This window comes from Stylophora pistillata, chromosome 3 (genome assembly GCF_964205215.1).
Source record: "Stylophora pistillata chromosome 3, jaStyPist1.2, whole genome shotgun sequence".
In the NCBI taxonomy this organism is placed as follows: domain Eukaryota; kingdom Metazoa; phylum Cnidaria; class Anthozoa; order Scleractinia; family Pocilloporidae; genus Stylophora; species Stylophora pistillata.
In genome coordinates, this window is record NC_142521.1 from 4,295,001 (window position 1) to 4,311,293 (window position 16,293).

Genomic DNA, 16,293 nt, shown 5'->3' on the forward strand with positions numbered 1-16,293 from the left:
GGGAAGAACTTGCATATGAAAGGAGTGGGAATGCGTGTTAGAAATTTGGAGTGAAACCCCTCAAAAAGGCCGATCTGGTCGTGGCCCAAGCTTTTTTGACCCCTGAAAGGGACCATGTTTAAACACAGACAAATAGATATTTTTATAGTTCTTTTCGTGCAACTCTAAGCGAGACCTTAACTGCTAAATATAAAGGTGTTGTGCCAGAACACCCTATGTGAGTCCAAAATCAGAATTTTACACTCCTAAGTGAGATGACGAGCATCGCCACCCCTTTCATATGCGAGTCCCTCCACTTCTTGGGTTATAATGTTTAATGGTTCTCGTTCAGATTTGTTATGTAAAATTGGAGTTGCAAAAGTTGCTAATCTGATCTCAAATGTCCAACCACCTAAGACTGCTTGAGAGAGCTTTACAAATCAAAGTTTGATGCCGTTTAAAGAAGACAATATTCCACGATAGCAAACCAATGTATTTTGCCAAGTGTGCACCTAGGAAGCTGACGGAATAGTTACGTAAGGTGTGGCAGTATTTCCAGGAACAATAGTTTTAGCGCTAGAAATGTGGTTCCTTGAAATAGTCTCCCGACCTCTTTATTTATCTGTTTCCTACAAACAAATCTGTAAATGGTCTGTGATTTGCAATCGTGGAATACGTCTCAACTTCAACCTGAAAAATCACCTTGAATCAGTGAATCAGTGGAGTGTACACTTGTTACCAAAACATGTTGGAAAGTAAACATTATTTTATAACTTCAACTTCTTATAGTTAGTTAGTTAGGTTTCCGTGATAGCTCTCCATCCTTGGCCCATTTTACAAATCATCTCAAGGAAACCAGTGACGTCGAAAATCACGTTACCATCATAAATACACCTTAAGGAGTTTAAGGATGCCAAATTGTGTTTGTGGAAATAGATTGGCTCCCTCTGGGGAAAAAAAACCTTGCTTTAGGTCAAAAGCTGCTTTATCTTTGCACTGGATGTAAGCCATGTCTTAACATGCTTGAGTAGAATTAATCAATGTCAACGTCTCTTAATTGTTCTTGTTTAGATACAAAACAGTAATCTCTCGGGAATAAAACTAGTTTTCATTTCCGGGAGCTTCAGATTTAAGTGGATGTTCTTGTTTGTTTGATCAATAAAAGCTCTGAATACTGGACATTGTTATTGGTATGTTATGGTATATGATTTAACTTTTCTCTTTAAGAAGCGACGTGTAGTGGGAAAAAGGGTTCAGAATTAAGCAGCTTGCAAAGGAGTCACTGCAAATTATTCTTTTATACAATTTTTCATGTTTTCGTCCGAACAAGGTATGCATTGAATTGAATGCTACATAAACAATAGCCTTCATTTGGCCGGAAAATATGCTTGGGATATTTGTCTGCGGACATTTTTCCAAGAGCGTTGTTCGAGGAAAACTGTGAGCTTCGGGAACAGTTATGAGAAATATCCTGGTCTACCCGACTGTTTTGGAAAATGACGCGTGCGTTTAGAACTTAATTCCCATCTTAGCCTAAACAGCCATGCCAGCAATTCTCTTACATGTATAGCTGTCCTTTATAAAGGGGAACGCTTCTCGGCCAACGGCTGATGTCTCGGTCTCTGCAGAACCACTGGAGTGCCCAGCTATGTTAACATGTTCTTTAAATTAACGGACCTGTCAACTGATAATTGTCGCAACCGTCAATTATGTTTGGTATGTTGCAGAGTTAGCGCAGTTTCTGAACTTTTCACTCAAGTCCAAAACTTGTTCCAAAGTTCAGGACGTTGGACAGTGAAACCCAGAGCCCAACATTTGCTACCCCAAGCCCGACATCTGAGCGCACATGCATATGCGCGTGTGAAGGACCATGATCTTTCTACCATTTGTAATGTCGTAACTCTTTAAAGATCGGGGTGTTTCTAACAATCAATGCATTTAAAAGGAAGAAATATTTTACAGTTTTCCTGAAGGAGCCATTGGATGACTTTTGTATTGCCAGACAATGAACCTGGGAAAATTGGACCTCGCTCCAACTTCTTGAATTTTATAATTTTCCCCAATTTTCACGGTAACTGATCTTGCCAACCATCCTTCTTTATCTGACTAATTTCAGTGGGTCACAAAGGATTCACAGAACTTGAAAGGTGTTCATAGTGAACTAGTGAGAAGAGCACAGTAATGGATCATCAATAGCTTTTTTAATGCTAAATCCCCCCCTCCCCTTCTACTGCCCCGCCCCTCAAGCAAAATTCAAATCAACCTCGCACATTTAGTTACGCGTAATTTTAGTCATATCCTCCAAGTGCGTTTCTGAGTATATTTTTGGTTCACATATTAACTGGAAAGCAATTTTCTTTGTTTACAATAGATTAAAACGAGTCAGTCAGTTTCTTTTAGGTGTCTTGATAAACATCGGGATGAACTCTGCATGTATAGCTATTGTATAGTATTCAGTAATGGACAGAAAAATAAATAAAACTGAAATAAATAAAACAGAAAGGGCAGTTGTTGTTTGCTGCTCTTGGTCACAGGCTCATTCTTGTGATTAAAAAGAAAAAACTAAAAGATAATGCCATTCTGAGAACAGCATTTGTTAAACTTTAAGGAGTACTGGGTCCCAAAAGGCATACGTAACGCCCTCAATGATTCATGAAGTTGCCTCGCAAGCGTAGGCTCTGGACTCCAAACACTCTCTTTAGCACCATCGTACATTGGCATCCTTATAAAGACTACCTCAGATAATCAACGACATTGAAAGCTACAGAGGATAACAAGTCATATGATGTTAAACAGCACAACACTACCTAGTGAGTCTGCCAAAGACACCAATACAGGACGCAGAATTGCTTAGGTGTAAAGAAAATTGTCTCGTGTCAAAACAGCTTTAAAGCTACGAGCTTGCAACTGCTATCACAACAAGATGCACTTATAATCATTAATTCGACCAACTGATATTTAAATCCGAGTTGAATAAATTCCATTTTCTCAATGTTGGAACTTCTAGCAAATTACTACAAAAATGGCACCTTCGTAACCCGGTTGAACGATAGATAGTGTTGTGGAAAACTGAACATAAAAAAAAATGGAAAGCGGAAAAACTTTGAAACTTTGCTGACACAATGCCAAATGGCAAGCGTACACTTTGAACCTTGTTCCATGTTTTTTCGTCGAATGTCTTGGGCGCAGTGACGTTTGCAAGTTCACAATGACAACTTTGGTCGAAAACTGAAATCCCAAACTTGACTCGACATGAAAGTTCATATCATTACAGCCTGTTTTCTTAGAATGTTCACAAAACCACTCTTAAAATTAATGGGGTAAGAGAGGGAATACACAGGTATATATTGGCCTTGTATATATCCGTTTCCGCGAAATAAAATTTGGATTTTAACTTTTTTTAAGACCGTTACCCTGACAGGTGGCACATTTGAACCCTTTTGAGGTTAAAACAGCTGTCAAAAGTCGGCCATTAGATCTAATTAAGCCAAATTAACAGGAGAGCTTCCTCACACTCTACTAAAGCTTGAAATGTAATCAGTTTTTGATTGAAAGTGTCGACAATTAAATTATATTGATGGAGATGAAAGGTTACAAAAGTGGTGAACTTTACATCTAGAGAGAGAGAGAGAGAGAGAGTAACTATTAATACCTTCCGAATGGAAAACCCCCTTTCAATACGGCAGTTAGCACATCACGGTAATCAGATGACAGAAGAGCACTAGAGAAATAAATGAAAGACAGTTGAAATGAAAATTCAGTGAGTCAATTAACGTCGTCCTTTGGTTAAACTGTAAGAGATAATAAGTCAAAAGTATGCTCAAGAAACGCTACAATTTGAGCATACTCGTAACATCTGATTAACATCTAACTTCTCAATTTAATAACCATACATTATTACACAATTCGGGCAGTCAGAGGGCCAATAACTAAAATCAACCAATCAAAATGCTCTATTGCCGCCCAATATTCTCTCAGTACGGCCCTCGCGTTTGGTTAATCAGATATATTTATCCAGCAAAGAGGTAACGAGAATACTCAAACTTGTCAGGTAGAAGTTCTTGTCTCGATCTAACACCAAATTCTCGTAACTACTTTATAAGGAAATGGGTGGCAGCTAGAGGGGGAGAATTAACCATCAGATCTTGAGAGTTCTGGGGCCCGTTTCTCGAAAGTCCCGGTAACTTAACGGGCCCGAAGCCATCTTTTAAAATAAAAATTTAAAAGATGGGAAAGCAGGTTATGACATCCAAACCAGTCCTTTTTGTTTCTTTAGCTGATAGTTTTATTGCATCATTTTCAAAATTTTTGAAATTCCCATCTTGAATGAAAACAGAACAGCTTTACGGGCTCGTTAAGTTAGCGGGACTTTCGAGAAACGGGTGCCAGGCGTCAAAACTTTGACTTTGCAAACTGGCCCAAGACGCAAACCCCTGTAGTGTTCTCATACTGTTGCACCTCGGCTCAATGTGAAGAAAAATAACTCATAACTTGAGTCCAGAATGCCTTTTGATATAGCTGGTAATATTATCACAATAGGATTAAAAGGAGATAAAAAAAGAAAAAGGTGTGAGACTTGGTTTCGTCACAGCTATGTGGCCTGATTACTGAGTAAGATTTGAAATGACGACGCCCTTGGTGAAATTTTGAGCACATTTGAAATACAATTTTCAACTGTTACGTCACGGTTTTCTCTGGAATCTTAAGACAGTGTTGGTGTCATGATTAAATACAAAATTTTTAACGGCAGAAGTAAAAACCATTTGGCTTCAGAATCGAATTTATCTTTTATAAATTTAGTTCATTACCATGCATGATTCAACATTGCACACGTTCCATCCACACTGGAGCTGGACAACGCTCGTCTGAATGAAGTAAAAGAATATCACAGAAAATAGATAATCAACCTTCTGTAAGTATAAAAGTCTTTCCTTAATTTAGTGGCCCATGTGACAAAAGCTTTCCTTAACATAAAACAACTAGGATTATCGCTATCAATAGAGAGATTTAGCACCGCTTTTACGTGAAACGGCACACGTCAGCTTGCCCTTTTAACGTTTCACGCAAAATTGCGTGAACCTTGCTGCTTCAGCTTCGCGTAAGCTCAGGTCATGCTGTATTTGAAGGCGCCTTTATATGACTTATGAGAAATAGCTTTGGTGTCCTTTTTCCGGCAATTAACTGCTACTCTGTGAGAGAAAAAGGGAAGAAAATCTTGGTAAACTGTTACACGGCAAACGCGAAACAGGTTGCTTTGACGTAGAAACGGCAAAGCGCAACCGTCAAACGGGAGAAAATGACGAGAAAAACGTGGTCACCCTTTGCCGTTCACGTTTCACGTAAACTCGGTGCTAAATCTCTAAAATATTGGTCCATTGCAGGCAGTAACAGCGAGAAATTTGTCAGGTCTTTCTTATTGAGTCTGGCCCTGGTTCTTTAATACTCAACAATAGACAGTATTCTTAGTAATATAGTTAATAGCAAGTTATTAAATCAGTAATAAATAAATAGCATATAGGGTGCTTTAGACATCCTAAAAGTTAATTCACTGGTTTTGGCGGCAGAAAAAACTAGTCATGAAAACTATTCACAGCTTGAAATCACAACGCTGTAAGAAGACTTTTTGGAAGTTAATATTCAGGAAAATAACCAGAAACAAACCTGACAGCCTTTTGTATGATAAAGAAGACATCATCCACCATGCTGGAGGTAACAGCTTCATCATCACCACCCTCTGTGATGTCCATCTTGACAGCCTAAAAATTACAACATCAATTTATCAAAAACACTAATAACACTAAAAACCATCACAACTCCAATTTAACTATTGGACCTCAGGGCTCGACGCTAACGTTTCAGCTTACTAACCTACTGGCTAGAAAGAGAGGAACTAGTTTGGTCAATCTGAGTTTTTTACTAGCCATACTGGCTAGTGGAAATCGAAAACCACTAGCCAAAACTGAATTTCTTCTATATAATTTGGATATATCAACAAAGTTGAAATGGTAAATTGGCCACCGTAATTATTACAAAAGCTGACGTTTCGAGCGTTAGCCCTTCGTCTTTCGCTCCGACGAAGGGCTAACGCTCGAAACGTCAGCTTTTGTAATCATTACAGTGGCCAATTTACCATTTCAACTTTGTTGATATATCCAAATTATTTCGTTACTCCCACCGACGCAGCCCCAAACAGTTTCTTTCGAAACTATCAGCCTTTATTCATTTGAATTTCTTCTAGTCTATGACTGGTTGGCTACCGTTAGCGTCGAGCCCTGGACCTGCACTAACTTTTTATTTTTAATACTGCAAAAAGAATACATAAATTTTTATTTTCAGTAGCATAGCAGGACTCACCTTCATCACCGTTTCTCTCATAAAGTACTCTTCCATGTAAATGTAGTTTCCTATCAGCTCCTGCAAAACAGGTGAATCATTTAAAGAAATTATGAGAAGTGTGATGTAGAGAAAGGAGCCTTTTCAAATGGGTGTAGATATATGAATGAAGACTCAGTTAACTCAGTTTTAAAACTCTGCCTTTCATTTAATTTATAACAACATAAAGATCTAGACACCAAGGTGAACACAAGCACCATGAAGATGTTACTAAAATAAATTGATGTATAAGCAACAGTCAACAAAAATTCAGATTTACTTTAACAAAATATTAATTTTTTATAATATGAAATATGTAAGATGGAGATATTTCTCCTTTCCAAGATAAAATATATACATACAGGGCTCAACACTAACAGTAGCCAACTAGCCACACACGAGTAGAAATTCAGTTTTGCTTGGTGATTTTCAATTTCCACTAGCCAGTTTGGCTAGTAAACAAACTGAAATTGTTGTAACATCAAAGTTGTCACTAGCCACTTAGCAAGTAAGTTGAAAAGTTAGTGTCAAGCCCTGACATATATGTGTTACCTGCATTCTTCTGTTGAGTTCACAATTGGCAATGACTTTTTCTTGAATTCCTGATAATTCTAAAAAAGAAACGAAAAGCCATGATAAAGTCAGTAAAATCTATGCAGTAAATATAAAGGGATGTCATAACACATATTACCGGTAAGTATCTGTGATGCATTTCAGATTTCCTAATTTCATGACATTTATAGTTTTGTACCTTAATAAATTCAAAAGGAAAATAGAAAACTGGGCCTGATTTTTCAAAGAGCAGATAATGCTATCTAATGCATAGATTGCTATCCAGCATATAAGAGTTTCCAAAACCTACAGCACTATCCACTTTAGTTTTTAGTTTCTAAAGATTTGTACATTGTACAGGTGGAAGAACAATAGGACATTTAGTCCCCTACTAGGTTCATCCACCAAAAACCAACCCACCCATCCCACCCCGGGGATTTGTACATTGTACAGGTGGAAGAACAATAGGACACGTAGTCCCCTATTAGGTTCATCCACCGAAACCCAACTCACCCATCCCACCCCGGGGAAGGACATACATCACACAGTTATCTCGTGCGTGGGAAATTAACATCTCCTACCCCTAACCCTGCAGGAGACGGGACCTCCATTTATTTGTACCTATCTGAGAAGACTAGAATATCTAACCATTTCTTGATGTTATAGAAAGGTAACATATTCTTCTCAATTATTTTAAGACCTTGAGTGTTGGTCTGGCCGGGGCTTGAACCCTCGACCTCCCGCACAACAGTCCAGCACTCTATCCATTGAGCTAACTGGGAGGTGGTTTTGATAGAGATTTATCCCATGCATAGCATTATCCACCCTTCCAACAACCAGGGCCTGAAAGAAAAGAGAATGAATAGAAAAAAAAGGAAGGAAAGAGAGGGAAAACAAAATCTAAAGCAAATAAAGAAACTAGGAAATTAGCCCCAGGGTCTCACATAGCCATCTGTCACCTTTAGAACTCACATTGACTTACGACCATCTGTTACCTTCATCACAAAATTCCATATTTGTTACTTACAGCTGAGGTAGACATGATAGAAAAAATTGCATGTTGCATTGTTACCTTCTGATTTTTCTTTGTCGGGAACATTTGCCATGTCATCCTATACAATGTTTTCAACATCAAAGACAAAACATCATTTAAATAACAAATCAGCCATATTTCATTAATGTTAAAGAAACTTTTTGTATTTGGCAAAATGGCAGAAAGAACTGAAACTTTAAAACTTAGAGACTTAAAATACAAAAAAAAAAAAAAAGTTTAAACAGTACAAATTCTTACTGCAATCCTTTTCTCCAAGAACTGTAAATACATCTCAGCTCTGGCATTCATCACAACAACTTCCCGCAGGATAACATCAAGCTCTCTTGGGTCATACCTCAAAAACACAACAATGTTATAAATACTTCATTCATGTTTTATTTCAAACAGCTCCTATAAAACTGTGAATAATTTCACACTGTTCCTTTTACATTTCCATTGGTGCTAACAGGGAATATTTGTTAGATAATCAGGAGCTTCTAAAATTGCTGATCATTTGCTTTATTCTCAGGACTTTTGCATTTGATTTAAGAGTGATTCTGTACTGAGAAATTATAGGCCAGACATTCTTTGGGGTTAGCGAGCCAAAAAAATGCTGTTGTCTAAGCAAAGACTTCAACTTGACTTGTTCTGTCTCTAATATCAATCTTAAAGAGCTCATCTCTGTGACTAAAAATTATCTCCTGAACCTGGTGAACACACAATAGGCACATAAGTGATATTTCTACATCCTTGTTCTTTAGATCCATCTCAGAAGTTATGGATCCTCACTTTTCCCTTCAATTATTGAACCAAGAATGGCACCTCTAGGTCTAATTCTCCTTATGATAATTGTTTCCAGTTAACAAAAGCTGATGTAAACTTACCTATCAAGGTTAGCAGAAGAACCTCTGAAGGTTTGACTACCTTGAACAGATTTGAACTAGAGACAAAAAAATTTTAGTCTTATGAACACAAGGCACCTCATGTAGTTTTCTCAGTCTACACTTGTCACAAAATGCAGTTGTTCTGTTACATCTACCAATGTCTAACTAAAAGTGAAGATACATTGACCTTCTGTGCTAGCAACATTGTTCTTTGACAATGAACTAACTACTGTAAATGTAAAGAAAAAAGATTGAAAGAGATGGAAATTTTCAAAGAACCGTAATAATAGAGCTGCACACCCTGTATTTGGGATGCAGTTATATTTATCACTCAATCTGCTCCTCAATCAATGTTATGAGTTTGTTTGTAAACAAGTAAAATAATTTTTATGATCAGTTAAGTAACAACAGAAGCAGATAATCCCATAAGGTCGTAGTAGTAGCAAGTATGATAAATATTGTAAGCAATAGACAACTTTTTTGAGAGACATGTTTTGGCATGCTTATGCCATCTTCAATTAATGAATAACAGAACGTGAGTAATTAATATATATTAACAGACAAGTAGATGAATAAAATATTTACAGTATGATGTAATACAAAAGCGGGTACTAATTACAACGTGACACCAAACATCAAAGGTGTGAACTAAAACACTAGAGAAGTGTTATAATGCTGTAATTTAAACAAACAATTACAGCATTAACAAGAACTAACAGAACTTAACAAACAATTAAAACTTAACAAACAATAACAGAACTTAACAAACAATTACAGCATTATAACACTTTTCTAGCATTTTAGTTCACACCTTTGATGTTTGGTGTCACGTTGTAATTAGTACCATCTTTTGTATTACATCATACTGTAAACATTTTATTCATCTACTTGTCTGTTATATAATTACTCAAGTTCTGTTACTCATTGATTGAAGATGGCATAAGCATGCCGAAACATGTCTCTCAAAGAAGTTGTCTATTTCTTACAAGAAGTAGATAACCTAGGTTGTAAGCTTCTGGTAACAATGATTATCATGACTGAAGTCAAATTCTTCCACTTCATGAGTACCTTTTCTGTGAATTGTCTCTTTTTTATAAACTGGTCCACAACTTGATTAACTTGCTTGTCACACTCAGCCTATGTGCAAGTATTCATAAAAAAAAAAAGTGCTCCATTCAAATAATGGAACCACATTTTGATGATCTTCATCTATAATCCTTGAAATAATTTTTAAGATTGATACTTCCAACAAAACAGTTGAAAACAAACATAAACATAATGGCCATTACACTGAGCTGAGGGAAAACATTTCAAAAGGAAATGTATGCAGTTCGGGATAAAGAAAATGAAAACTGAGACAAATTCAAGTAGTACCTTTATAAAAACTGTAAGTCGAGAAGAAATAAAAATATAAAATTATAATTGATCGAAATCAAATTAAAACAATAAACCAAATACCTGCATAGCCTGCAGCAAAATAAACATTTTTCCAGGACCTACCCGAAGAAACAATTGACTGAGAATTTACTATTTGGTACAACCAGTTGGTGACTATATGCCATGTAAGAGCTCCACAACACATTCACATATACAAAGAGCATCTAAAGGACTTTGAGAGGTAATTAACAAATTAACAGTGGTTTAGCATGAATTGTACTTTTATGAACAATGATATTTGTCATGACAGTGGTCAAAATGTTGGCAGTGCCTCACGAGTCCCCAACAAATTTTGACCACTGTAAGGACAAATATTATTGGCAATAAGAGTACAGATCATGCTAAACCACTGTCAATTTGATTTTACCACAGTGTAACAGACTGTTGTGTGACATAGTGCCCAAATATGGTAGCTCCGTATTTGGGGCTTGCCATGTGGTCGAGAGCAGAGCAGATTGTAAGTGTGTGTGGCTGGCAGACGATATTAAAATCTGAAAAATCAAGTGGTCTTCGCATTCTGTGTTAGTGAACCCAGGTTACAGTAACAACAGTATACACATTGAGGTTAGAAGCGTTGTCTGTACTCTTATCAACAATTATGGCAAATTGGCCAATCAAATTACAACATTACTGCCAATTGTGGTAAAAGTTAAAGTTGCCACACAATGGCCTCACCATAATAAGTCTCTACAAATGGCTGATGTTCTTCCACCATACGTGCAATGTTCTCAAACAGTAAAGTGAGAGTATTTGCAAACACAACATTGACATGACGATCTAAAAAGAAGAAAAGTGGAAGATCAAGTAATCGTGCTCCTCTATGTAAGAACTAACCATAACTTTATCCTAGCCCATTAAATTGTAAGCTTCCATCAACAACAACAATTCTTTTAAATACAACACTCAACTGGACAATCATAATGCAGGAATAAATGTTACAGTCAGGTTCCAATCAGTGACTGAATACAACAGCACATCAAAAATTTTGGAGCAGTTTACAAGTGCAAAAATGCAAAATTTATAACCAAGGTACTCTGCAACAAAAATCATAATTAAGTAAATATGACAAAGGAAGAAAATTTAAACCTTTACACCCTAACATCAGTATGCATATTCTCCATACTGTTCTCTATACATTTCTTAAGGTGCTGACAAGGAGAATTTGTTCAACAATCATTGGCTCCTACAGTGCTCTTTTCCTTTATCCTTGTGACTTGAATGTGTGATTCAAGGGTGATATTGTAAGGAGAAAACAATTGAAAAAGAAACTAACAATCTCAGTCAGTAAAATTTATCGGTAAAATCATTCACCTGAATCTTTGACAGCCACAGCATTGTCCAAATTCTTTTGGCACTGGGCAGCAATCTAATGCAGGAAACAGAACTTATCCATTGTTGTTTAAAATGATTTAAAGTAAAAATAATCTTAAACTACTGATATTCTGCGCTTCTCTCTATGTAAGGACTGTGGTTATGTGCCCATAACAAAGGTGCATGAAATCACACTAGTTTAAAATAAATTTGACCTGAAATTACTTTTGAATTACAACATACTCATTGCATGTATCTTTTTTTTTGCAATCAAACAGGACACAGAGACAAATTAAAGTTAATGTGAGTTATGATGAAGTAAGGTTTGCCATAAAGACTAGCTACATTATTTAGAAAAAAATATAGCAAAGAGTTAAGAAGAAAGATGTCTAAGATCCCTGATTCCCAGAAAAACAAAGACATTATTTAAACATATTCCCTTTTGATAGCTTGAGGAGAACAGATATGAATAAACAGGGAGAAACTGCAACTCTCTCAAGCTGAAATTTCACTCCAATCTTAATATATAATGACCATTTATCCTTACATGCAAGGTTGAGCTTATATTTCTGAAGATCTAGGAAACAAGTTTATAAGGGACACACCTGTGTGCACAAATATCTTGCATACTTTTCAAGTCCAACTTGATGTTGACCCAGTAGAGGAAAAATTTTGAAAAACCTTTAAAAAAAGGCAGTAACCAAACATTACTTAGAGTGCCTTTTTTTCTTTTGCAATTTTCCCAGGCACTTACCCATTTCACAAAAACACATAAACAATTATTATACTGCAATACTAAAACTAAGAAATACAATTACAAAGCAATGAACTTTATGCTAATTTTACAAATCATGGCAGAACACAAAGATGCACAACACAAAAAAAATAAATCCCAAAGTACATAGTCATGCAATACATATTCATTACCTAACAAACCAAAGAATAAATTGTCAAAAATTGTCAGTCAGTTACCTTTCTACAGAGCCCCTATCACCATTCTGTATAGCAGCCTCAAACTTATCATTTACTATTCTTTTAAGTTTTGTCTCTGCTTCGTGAAGCAACTCAAAGGCTCCTGCTAAGTCAGAACCTAAAGGAAAATAAAATTACATATTTAAGAAATCCATTATAGCCACAAAAAGGTAACTACTGGACAGATGCAAGGTTCAGTAAGGTCAAGCGAGAAGCATAGAGGTTAACATAAATAAAAAATCTCATTTCTTGGGCTGGTATATACATGTATTTATTACACGACTCAGGCAGTCAGAGGGCCAATAACTAAAATCAACCAATCAAAATGCTCTATTGCCGGTCAATATTCTCTCAGTATTGGACCGGGCACTGTCCTGAATGGTCCCGAATGATACCGCACTTGTGTCCTTTTGAACTTCAGTCGTATGATAAATCTCTTATTAACCAAGCTTGCTCGGGATCGTACTGGAAGAATATCGGCGCTCAATCCATACTGTCAAGACCTCGGGCCAATATTCTCCCAGTACGGCCCTCGCGCTTGGTTAATAAGATATATATATCTTCATAAACGAGAATATTTACTTATCAACTTAATTAGTTACATTGAACAGAAATAAAGTATTTGAGATGAAGTCTTGTTGTGAGATAGTAAACTAACACAAAGCCTCTCTCCTTACAGTAGTTTATATGAGCCATAGTTTATATGAGCCATTCAACTATCAAGCAAATCCGAAAACATTTTAGAAGTTACCTAACATACACTACAAAATATTCCCTTTAGGAGAAGAAACAATGTAACTGGTTATTCCATAATTTATATATGAATACTTTAAAGTTCCAGCAGTAAAGGGTGGCTAATATGGCATATGTCATACAAATTAATAATCCACAATAATCCAAATGCAGCAATAAATGGTACAGTAACTGTAACCTTTTTTGGAGTCTCCTGCAATATCTTTGAGAACCTGTTCATCCAAGTTAAGATATCTGTGAATATGTGCTGCAGCCTAGAGAAACAAATTTGCACAGACAACCAACAAAAATTGTTTAGGTCATTGTTACAATTATAATAATTATTTCTGATCTAGCATGAATCATTCAAAATAATTAAGTCACTTAACATCTGGACATCAACTACAATGAAAAAACAACAATTCAATTATTGTAGTCTGCTATTTCTTACTTCCAGAGAGAGGTTTACTTAACATCAATATCACAAGCCTGAGTCTGGTGCCAAAGATGGTAACATACCTCCATTGGTTTTTGATGGAAAGTTTTCTTTTGTATAAATTAAAAACCAGCCAAGATAAAAGACGCCTTACCTGCTCAAAGTGCTCTGTATTTAGAGCTGTTTGCACACCATCTACGCAAGCCTACAAAAAGGAATAAAAAATTTTAAAAGAGTGAATCAATCACTCTTACTAGGGGCAACTCAGCCCCTGGTAACCATTGGATTAAAATAGAAAAATAATTAGTCCAATTATTATAATCAAATATTGGCTGCAATTTAGAACACTTAAAAGCATACCAGGGTATGTATATCATTTACCTTTAAATCAAGGATGTCATCCACCCGTTTTATTGTTTCTTGGACACGATTCTGAAAGTTATGGAAAACATAATTGATAACACTTTGGTGGGCCAGTAAAGCCACAAAGAACATGTTATCAATGACTAATATACATAATTGCAAATTCTAGTAAATTAATACATTTTTGTTTTACCAATCCCACCGATAAGTTATGACCAACCTTGACAAGATCGAGTAGTCGCACTTTACTGCTGACTTTTTCAGCCAAATCTGATGTATTAGAAATCATGGTGTGTAGATGTTGGGCATCTCTCATTACCAACTGTAGATTTGGACTAAAAATGTAACACACCACAATATATTAATTTCAATCAGTAGCAGATGAAAATGCACCTGTAGCCACTTCAGTGATCAAATAGCAAATAACTTCACACAATTTCAGAATGACCCACTACTCAAAGAATAATTTCGTTTGATCTACTGAGTTGATAATGTTAATTGTCCACTTTAAAGAGTTCCAAAGCTAACATTTGAGCGTCAGCCCTTCATCATTTTCTTTCATTCTTTAAATCATCGACTCAGTTGATAAAACCAAAATTACCATGTTACTCCCACTGATGAAACTTATCCCCTTTATTGATTAATCAAAGAATAGCCCAATTTCAGATGCAAACCTCTAAACATTTTACAATTTGGTTTATGCTCAAGGCATGTGTATATCAATACGGATGCACGCAGGAAGTTTGGAAAGCTTAAGAGTAAGATTTGCTTGAGGCAAAGCCGAGAGCCAGTATAGCTTCTTGAGTAACATCAGCCTTGAAATTATAATGTTTGCACTACAAATATAGATGGAATATTGGAATGTCAGAAAGAATAATGGACAGAAAAAAAACTAGACCACCTTGTACCACAGGGGGCCCATACAATCTGTTTGTGTAGCCGACTGTTGTTTTATAGTGAATGTACCAGACTTACCGTTTGCCTCACCTATAATGATATATTGCTGACTATGTACATAAATCATTGATAAATAAACGTTGAATTACTTTACCTGTGGTGTATAGTCATCCTTTTTCCTCAAAAATGTTTTTTTTTTGAGTGATTTTGAAAAAGTCTGAGTTTTTCGTTAATGTAACACATAAGAGAAAGACAAGGGTAGAAGCCTTGTTTCGAAAGGGTTCAAGCACCCGAGCGATTTCCCCCCCCCCCCCCCGAAAATTGCATTGCTCCACTTTCAAACTTCACAGCATTAAGGTCAAAAGATGCATGATTCTCCTCGTACCTTTCAATTGAAAATCCATCCAAACAGACAGGAGCTAGCCCTCGAAGAAAATCAAAATCCCACAGTATTTGAGTGTCTGGGATACGTAGCAAGATTCTCATGTGCCAGCCAGAAACCGTCACACTGATTGCCCAATTCAAAATCTGATTGACCAATTTAAAATAATGTGGTCCAATCAGAAAAGGGCAATCAGCTTGTACGAGAGTAAACTTGAAAAATCATAGTAGTCTGACTTTCTTCAACAGTCACTGAATTTTTATTTAGAAAATGTTTTTTGCAATGTTCAGTGTTTTGTCATTTTCGGAGACCCAGGGGCTGTGGGTCAATTTTAAGTTACGTCATGAAGAGCCCCTGGGGACATTGTCTTACAAGACTAGTTCCAAATGGTCGCAGTCGTTCTGCCATCTGATTGGTGCCGGAAAATCTTTGTGTTTTTCTGCCCAATCAGAGTGAAGTGTGCTTTGGAGTCCTTTCGCGTGTTGTAACACCGACAAATACTAATAGCTCAGTTGCTCACTGTGTTTGTTTGGGTCGTGCGACGGAGATTTGCTTGAGGTGAAAAGTTTCAGTCTCAGCAGACAATGTAAGAGAAATCCATCAGATTGTCCGTGAAAATCTTACCGGAAATTATACTGAATACTTTCGCAGGTATCACTAGAGAACGTGTTTTAAAGTTTGCGAGGTTTGTATACAACACGATGGTATGAGCAACTGGTACTTGTGGAACTTTCTGTGCGTGCCAAAATCTAATCTCATCTTCGCTTGAAAAAAAAGAAAAGCAAAGCATGGAAACTTTTGCTTATTAGATGTGGGTCGATGACCCTGTACTATTAAGCTGACATTTGCAATAAAGCAAACCATCCATTATTTCTTGGTCTTTGGTTTTGTTTTTCCCATTGAAAGCAGCATCGTATCAATTCCCAATGATCAAAGGTATTTA

The 16,293-nt window shown here is 36.5% G+C and overlaps 2 protein-coding genes across 5 annotated transcripts in view; one reads left to right on the forward strand and one right to left on the reverse strand.

The window, feature by feature from the left end:
- The window catches only part of LOC148734178 (uncharacterized), a 6,414-nt gene extending 5,256 nt beyond the window's left edge, over positions 1–1,158 (forward strand). Inside the window, exon 3 of the mRNA XM_088752495.1 lies at positions 1–1,158. This exon is cut by the window's left edge and continues 3,167 nt beyond it. The gene's annotated coding sequence lies outside the window, so the exon portion shown is untranslated.
- LOC111340187 (conserved oligomeric Golgi complex subunit 4) overlaps positions 1–16,293 on the reverse strand; it is a 34,662-nt gene that overhangs the window by 17,137 nt on the left and 1,232 nt on the right. For 2 of the 4 annotated variants that reach the window (XR_015998532.1, XM_088752496.1), the window contains exons 3-20: positions 14,292–14,406; positions 14,090–14,140; positions 13,863–13,913; positions 13,472–13,547; positions 12,541–12,658; positions 12,174–12,249; positions 11,569–11,623; positions 10,933–11,034; positions 10,279–10,316; positions 9,889–9,957; positions 8,821–8,876; positions 8,195–8,291; positions 7,976–8,015; positions 6,904–6,962; positions 6,334–6,393; positions 5,641–5,735; positions 4,788–4,844; positions 3,632–3,700 (exon numbers count right to left, since the gene is read on the reverse strand). Coding sequence is in view for 3 of the 4 variants with exons in the window: in XM_088752496.1 (XP_088608622.1) it covers positions 3,632–3,700; positions 4,788–4,844; positions 5,641–5,735; positions 6,334–6,393; positions 6,904–6,962; positions 7,976–8,015; positions 8,195–8,291; positions 8,821–8,876; positions 9,889–9,957; positions 10,279–10,316; positions 10,933–11,034; positions 11,569–11,623; positions 12,174–12,249; positions 12,541–12,658; positions 13,472–13,547; positions 13,863–13,913; positions 14,090–14,140; positions 14,292–14,406 (1,284 nt within the window). In the remaining variant the exon portion in view is untranslated. Of the gene's footprint in view, positions 1–3,631; positions 3,701–4,787; positions 4,845–5,640; positions 5,736–6,333; positions 6,394–6,903; positions 6,963–7,975; positions 8,016–8,194; positions 8,292–8,820; positions 8,877–9,888; positions 9,958–10,278; positions 10,317–10,932; positions 11,035–11,568; positions 11,624–12,173; positions 12,250–12,540; positions 12,659–13,471; positions 13,548–13,862; positions 13,914–14,089; positions 14,141–14,291; positions 14,407–15,353; positions 15,394–16,293 lie in introns of all 4 variants that reach the window. The other 2 variants (XM_088752498.1, XM_088752497.1) reach the window with 2 other exon arrangements.